The sequence below is a fragment of the Macadamia integrifolia genome, chromosome 4 (genome assembly GCF_013358625.1).
Source record: "Macadamia integrifolia cultivar HAES 741 chromosome 4, SCU_Mint_v3, whole genome shotgun sequence".
NCBI classification, from domain to species: domain Eukaryota; kingdom Viridiplantae; phylum Streptophyta; class Magnoliopsida; order Proteales; family Proteaceae; genus Macadamia; species Macadamia integrifolia.
In genome coordinates, this window is record NC_056560.1 from 4,577,707 (window position 1) to 4,585,869 (window position 8,163).

The 8,163-nt window shown below is 38.5% G+C and overlaps 1 protein-coding gene across 3 annotated transcripts in view; it reads right to left on the reverse strand.

Moving 5' to 3' along the window:
* Positions 1–8,163, reverse strand: part of LOC122076209 — a 30,865-nt gene that overhangs the window by 21,841 nt on the left and 861 nt on the right. For 2 of the 3 annotated variants that reach the window (XM_042641532.1, XM_042641531.1), the window contains exons 2-3: positions 2,999–6,300; positions 2,811–2,891 (exon numbers count right to left, since the gene is read on the reverse strand). In XM_042641532.1, coding sequence (XP_042497466.1) covers positions 2,811–2,891; positions 2,999–5,989 — 3,072 coding nt within the window. In that variant the 5' untranslated portion in view covers positions 5,990–6,300. Of the gene's footprint in view, positions 1–2,810; positions 2,892–2,998; positions 6,301–7,726; positions 7,845–8,163 lie in introns of those variants that run through there. The other variant, XM_042641533.1, reaches the window with a different exon arrangement.

Here is an 8,163-nt window from a genome sequence, read left to right on the forward strand (position 1 = left end):
TCTAGTTTTTATGCCCCTCTTAAGAATTCGTATGATTGAGAATCGAACTGTCATGTTTGGAGGCCAAAACCCATTTTACATCTGAAATCTGAATAATTACTGATCTGGTCAAAAGAACCACCAAGGCAACCATGACTTAAATTTCCGGAAAGACTAAACCACAATCCTTCTCAATAAGGATTAGCCAATTAGGTGTCAAGTTTAGTTGGATGGCTAAAGAATTGAAATTCTGCTCCAACTCGGGTGGCCCCAGCAGATGAAATTCTTAAGCAGGTCCTCCATAGTACCATATTAGAGAACAACAGATGAAACCATGTCTAAGGGAAAAAAAACAAATATAGTGGTTGCTACCGAGACCTTCCAGCCTTCCAATTTTAAGACGTGCAAATCTAAAGAAACAAAAACAAAGGATGATCTGTTATTTTCTCAGAACTCTTCTATTAACCAATAAATTTACTCTTGTCATCAAGGATTAAAGTATCGGTATGGGTCGTCGTATCGGTCGGCCAAAATTAAGATACGTATCGGAGGGTATCGTATCGTATCGAAGATACGCTAAGATACGTTAAAGATACGCACATAAATGGATAGGAAACACTTTTTTATACACTTTTGCATAAAAAAATAGTTAAAAAAAGTTATATATAACATGTATTATGCATAAACAGTAAATTGAGAGAATCACACTAAGAATTCAAGATTTGTAGTTGTCCCATAAATGTAAAATCCTTGTTCCCAACCTTGATTTCCACTTTAGTTAGAGAGAAAAATGGTTGGCAGCAACTTTGGAACAAAAACACCTCAAAAAATTGTGTTTTTCTAAAAAATTACCCATTTTGGCCATTTTATGACCGTATCGGTACTTATTGGTGTGTATCGATCGATACATACCAATATGCATCGATACGTATCGATACATACCGAAACGTACATTTCACTTCAATTTTGAATTTTTCATAGAGTATCGGTACGTATCGGTGAGTATCGGTGCGTATCGGTGGTGTATCGGTGTGTATCGTAAGATACGTATCGATACAAAAGGGTTTTAAAAATTTCATGTATCGTATCGGGTAGTATCGTATCGGTAAGGACCGATACAAATACGTATCGGCCGATACGATACGATACAGACCGATACTTTAAACCATGCTTGTCATGTTTTCATTCTAAGTAAGCATCCACAAATATAGTATTAGGTTGTCCTAGGCCACTTAACTACTGAAGTCTTAAGGTAGGATGGAAATCAGGAACTACTGTGGTTCTAGCTCACTTAGGAAAGTATTCCAGAAAACAACCAAAACTAGAATCGCAGATAAAGGAACTTTCCAGAATTCATGAGAAAACCAATTAAACAAAATCAGAAACTCACATCTGAATAAAACCCTGGTTGAAGGCTAATTCAATATGGAAGAACAAGATATCAAAATCTCAGAGTAATCAGATGGTCAGATTCTGGGGTCTGGTCATGTCCTATTCAGTTAAGAAAACTCAAAACAGAGTTGCTGGACCAGAAAGGGAGGAAACTTATAACTCAGCGAGCACAACTCAGAAACAGACCAAAAGCTGGTTGACGGGTGTTGCAGAGTAGGGGAATATTTTAGTCAAGTTTTAGCAGATTTTGATGGGTAGATTAAGTGATACTTAAAAATCCTAGTTGAACAAGAAAGTTCAACTAGAATAGAATCCGATTTCTGCAATGAACTGATCCAAAGCTATGAATCAGAATATGAACTAATAGAAGTATTGACTAGCAAATAACCAACAGAAACAATAGTTTATAGATCAGAAACTGAGATTTGAAAATAGAAACCAGAATAGTATGCACAGGAATAACTGACCTGTGAATTGAAAGAGAAGATAAGAAGGATATGACATGGAACCACCACCAAGCCTGGATTGGAATCACCACCAATCAATCTACTGCATCACCACAGTTGGGCGGGACAAATCATCACAAACTGCTACCACAGACTAGAAGGCAAGCCCCCTACAACCTTATATAAAAAAACTCAAAACAGACTCAAACTAAGCTTAAAACTCCTCCAGCCAATATATTGCCATGGAGATATTCTTAACTGACTAAACTCTGCATAAAATAAAGAAAATCAGCTTAAGACAACACTGGACTGATAGAAACCTATTTCATATTAACTAAAACACTTTAATAACAATTAAAATAAAGAAATAGACTCTAACTAGACTGACTAATAAATTAAATCCTGTATTCCCACCTCCTACTCATATTAGGCCCATTAAAGTGGCCTATTAGGCTATTAAAAAAAAAAACCATTGGACCAAAGGCCCAACATATATGGAACCCAACTAAAGCTTATTTCCACTAAAATGAACAGACATCTGTGTTTTATCTGCATCAGGAACCAGGTAAGACTCCAAATTCCAAAATGTACAAAATTACATGAGGTCATGTAACTCTTTTATTTTACAAGTCTTTGATGATAATAGAGTTACCTATTCAAAAAACCAAAAAAGATAATTGATTGCAGACTACTGTTTTGAAGTTCTCTCCAAAACCTTTGTTGGACCTGACATGCTTTAAGGTAAGTAAAATTAATTGAGCAATAAAGCATCTGGTAAGTCTTTCCCATCTTCCTGTTTTCTCTATTTTCTCTGTTTATCTTTATCTATTTTTCATGTGCCTATCATGTGCCTTCCTCATTAAAGCTAATCTGAGAGGGGGATAATATTATCAGTTCACTCTTAACAACAGAATGGACAGACTTCATTTATTTCTGAACATTATATCATTCAAAGTTCATGTAGATGTGCAAGGCACACTGTAAGCATCATACCTGCAAAGTACTAATATCAAAATCTCCGAAAGAGGAGTCAATCAGAGGTCCAAAAATATCTCCCATCGTTAACTTCCCATCCTATAAAAATCAAACAAATTATACAATGGAATTAGAAAATCTAACTGCAGTTAGAGCAATGCTTAGAACAGTCATTTGGAGCAAGTGAAGGAGAGAAAGGAAAATACCTCATAATCTGAATCTGGTGTTCTCATGTTCTCGCCCTCTTTCGGATTGGACATGCCATCAAACTGTACACCTTCACTGTCTTTGTCCTGAGCATGAACGTAATCAGGATGAGAACTGATTGCATCAGCTCCAAGAAGACCAGATGATTCTAAATGAAGTTTGTCATCAAAATTGATTTGAGAATCAGTAAGGCCTGAGCCAACACCCTCACTCTTTAGAAGCAAAAAGTTATAAGCTCTAGCACTTCCCTCATCAACTTTTGTAAGAGGGAATGAAAAACCAAGATGATCTTGGTCAATAAGAGAAACACCTTTCTTAACAAATTCATCTTGTGCGAGTTTTTGAAAGAATGACCAATGTTGAGGTTCATGGTTCTCCATGTTCAAGCTCAAACCAGCGCCATCTTTGGGTAATGGATTAATACCAGAGGAACCCTCTGAGAGTCTTGCCCGAGAAAATACATCAGAAATAAAATCATGAGGAAATCGATCATTGATATCAATAAGAATATCTCCCTGCTCTGGTCCAGAAACACCAACTGATGATTCCTCTCGAGAAACAGGTCTAGCTGAGCTACCTGTCCATGGATAAGGATGCGTGTTCCCTTCTGGGTAGTTACTATAGGTAGCCTTGGGAGCTACCTCTCCCAAATGACTAGACAGAGATTCTTGGTGCTTCAGAGAAGTATCCTGGCTTGCAGATGGAAATTCTGATCCTACTATTTCACTAGCAGATGGTTCTTTTTGGGGTCTGCACTTATCAGTGTCATGGTGGAATGCATCCTCATTCTTAGCATCTTTATCATCAACTGGCCTGAGTAATGCATGGTTTGATTCAGATTTATGAAGCTTGGAGTCCAACCGCTCTTCAGAAAAGTTGGGTTTCATTTGACTGGTCACATTAGCTAATTCTTTGTACTTCACAACTTGCACCAGCCCATCTTCAATAGTTGGAGGGTTTGCATAGGGTGGTTTTGCTGAAGACATTGTCTGCTCTGTCTGGGAAGCCACATTTCCTCCTCCATGTAATTTATCAGTGCCTTCTGTAACTGAATCATGCTGTGCCAGATCAGAACATGCATGAGACATCAAAAACTGAGAACCAAAGGAATCATCAGACTTTGACAACCGGTTGAGTAACTCCGCCTGCTCCCTTATAGGAATCCTCTCAGAACGAAAGATCCTCTCATTCCTCTCAGGAAGCAGAGGTGGCTCCAGATAGCCAAGCTCAGGTTCAGATTCAGTATATCCAGCGGTAAATGCTCCACCAGATGAGTGGTAATGGTCATCTTCGTTAGGCTTAAGAGTTTGTGCAGCATTCCCACAGTCAGGGAGCACTGGGCTCTGTACAGGATCCTTGAGCTTTGCATTATTTTTAGAAGACAAAGCCAGCACTTTCTCTGGCACTGAAGTAGCAATTGATGGCTCTTCAGCCTGAATAAAACTTGGAACAAAAGCATCACTTGGCTGTGAAGAAACAACACATTCATTTTCTAAAGATTGAATTCGTTCATCTTCACTTTTCTGCTGAACTGAACCATCAACTTTCATCTTAGCATCCTTTATTGACACTTCTGGATCCTGTCCCATGGAGCCACCATATGGCTTCCCTCCGGTCAAGCCTCTTTGCGGTGTCAAAATCCCATGGAGAGGCATAGGAACTGGGCTTTCCACAAACCGGGCATGATTAGAAGGATTGGGATAGAAACCATATTGCATTGGCACACTCCTCCCATCCACATCACGGAAGCCATGTGGTGGGTGGGCAGCAGAAAATGGGTATTGCTCAGCTTCTCTATGATGCATTATCTGACCCTCATAAGACTGCACATGGGTATCAAAAGTACTAGATGAACTTGATGGGGTCGGCTGACACAACTGAGTAACAGGAGGGGCAAGAATATCTGCTAAAGTAGCAACGCTAGCCTCAGAAGACTGTGCTGCAACCCTACTGGTCTCCTTTTTAAAATCAAGATTTAGTAACTCATCCAAGTTATTTGTTGAAGTGCTTGGTACAACATCCCCACCGGAGTTCCTTTTGGGGCTTACATCCATGCCATTTACTGCAACTACATATTGAATTTCAGGATCCCCTTCGATGCTACTTGGATTAGAATGAGGGTCATCAACATCAGTTGCAGAAAACAAAAACATCCTAAGTTTCTGTGATCCTTCATCTTCTATAACATTACATTCCTCAATCATATTCTGCAGGTCCTCTTCACAAGATACAGAGACCAAAGCATCCAGATCCTCCCCAGGAAGCTGATACTTGATTGTATGAGGTTGGTTGTACATTGACAATGTTTTCTGCAAAAGCTCCTGCCAAGAAATGTCCTTGCTTATCCGAACAATACGTGTGTCACCTCCAACATACCTGAGCTTTCCATCACTGGGCCGAGGTAAGATTTTACCACCAAAACTGCAAAGAAACTTCAACTTTGTTGATGAGCTATCAGAGGCCCCTGAAGAGGCATACCCATGAACCCCTCGACCAATACCACTTCCTGATGTGGTACGTGGTACAGATCGCATAGAATTATAATAACCTTTGCTTTCACTTAGTGATGAGTCCTTCCTCTCAAATTCCTTAACTCGACCTTTCTCTACAGTACCAAGCATTGATATATCTGACCCACTTTCAGATCCTGTATGACTAATGCCCAGAATGCCTTTCAAATCCATATACCCTGTTGCACTGTTCAAATCACTGGCAGCATTTGGAACCAAGTGCCTTCGAGGATTGACCCGTTCTCGCATAAATTCAAATTCCTCACCTGTTTGAATTGAGTAATTCAGTACAGGTCTGGCTCCCCCTGACATAGTAAATTCTGGAGGTATCATATTAGTATTAATGAAGCTTGATGGATCCTGCACAAGCCTTTGATTTGCAGTGCCAACCTCCTCATTCCTAGATTCTATGGAATTGTAACGTAACTGGTTATAACTTTTGGATTGCTCCATCGTCACTTTGTCGGGCTTTCTATCCATTTAACTCAATTTCAAAGGGGACAAACAAGAGCTGTGAAACTAGCATGAGATCAGATGAAAACCATATTTGGACAGCCCAGTCCAACATACATCTAATCATAGTGTTGCTTGCAAATGTCATTGCCAACCATCTAGATCGCACAGAGAAGTCAAATTTTTCAAAAGTTTCTCAAATAGAAATTTGGAAGCTTATGTCCTTCTTCAGCGTCCCCAAGTTAGAAATATGCTAGCACAAAAAATGTTGAACGCAAAGGACATGCAAGAGTAATCGCAGTTTCCCCCCAAACAGCAAGCCTCCAAATCTTATTACACTGGAGGAGAAAAAAAGGAAAGAAATAGCCATCAGTATCATGCCAGCTCAAAATGGAAGATAATGTTTATGACAAATGAAATCAATCATTGACAACATAATAACAGTGGCAATAGAGGGCAGCAGCAACTTCCTCATGACAAATGACAAAGGAAAGAGAATATAAGGAGAAAGGGATCAGCACTAATTAATTTCAGTTAAAACCACGCATATTTTCATTCGCACTTCGAGAAAGAACAAAGAGACAACAGAATTAGAATTAGAACTACAATCAATGTCGCAGACTTAAGCAAAACATTGGCAAAGATAAACAGAAATAATCCCATTATTTCTTCTGGATAAGGATCTTAGAAGAGCTAGATAAACACAATCCTTTTTCTAGCCCCACTGAATAACCTTCTTTCCAACATCCAAACTCAGTAATGCAAATTCCTGTAAATTCCATCCGACGCATACAACCATGTCTTACTTTGTTCAATCCATAGAATGTAATTACTAATTACACCTTCATAAAAACAGATGGCTTTCCTACCATCTAGAAGGAAGAAGGAAGGAGATGAAGTCACTTGGTTCCATTATTGGGACTGAGACAGATTGAACTGGAAAATGAAGCACCTTTTGTAAATATAATTATAATGCCACCATCCAGAACTATGTGGAGAATGACAATTCGACCAAAATTTGTTGCTGAAATATGGTCTGTGTTCTAAATCAATAGTTATGTCATACCATTGCTTTTAAGAATATCACTAAAACTGCTCAGCCAATCAACGAGATGGCTATTCTATTAGTTAATCAATTGGACTAGCTAGAAATCAATACTTTGCTTGCCTTTCTCCACTCAAAACACTCTAATCAACCGGCAACTCTAATTATCATCTGAAGTGCTGAAAGCAACCTGTATTGCATGATTAACCATGATAAGTCATCCATCACTACAACTACTATGGCCTTGATCATAACTTTAGATAAAGACCCTATCACTCGGGTGATACAGTACATAGTTACTGTAATCCCCATCTAGCAAAATATTCCAAAAGTCATATCTATAATCTATGGTACCATAGTAACCATTGATTTTTTGGTGAAATTGAATTTTTGTTGCTAATAGGCACAAATTTCATACATTACCTAATGTGGCTATCTCAACGTTTCCATGGACCATTGACTAAATCAGGTCCAAACAATCCGATTTGAAGTTGATGATTAGTCTCCCAGGTTGTGGGATGTTCAGCCATTTATATTATATTATTTATTTATTTATTTATGAAGAAAAAAAAAGACTCTTTCTTAGGAACATGCCTATTCAGAGATTCCACTCAAGACCTCCAATACTACACATGAATGCACTAAACTACTAGTGCAATCCTACTTAAACTGTTAAAACAAAACCTCATGGTAGCGATACTAAAATCTTAGAGCAGTACCTAATCTCAGTTCACCAGACTGGACCACTGAGCCACACTAGAACGATCCAACATCCTGATCCAAAAAGACACATCCAACATACAAAACGCATTGGTATGACAAATAAGAATTGGGTTTCTGCAGCAAAAGAGTTCTGGGCTGTTAGCAGATCTGGTTTCAGCTTCAACAAGTTCTCCATACTTTTAAGAGCAGAGCTATGTAGAGATTTATTTATTTAATGCTGAATGATATAGAAGCATCTACTCTAGTATAGATATAGAGAATACCATATAAGTTCATGCATTGTGAAATGAAATGTCATCATACCGTTTGTTGTTGACTGTCAACTTATTTAATAATAAAAGAGAAAATAGGCCATTGCAGCAATCAGTCACATAAAATGAATTTCATACACGAAGAAATAAAAGATAAAAAGGGGGAGAGGGGGGGGGGGGGG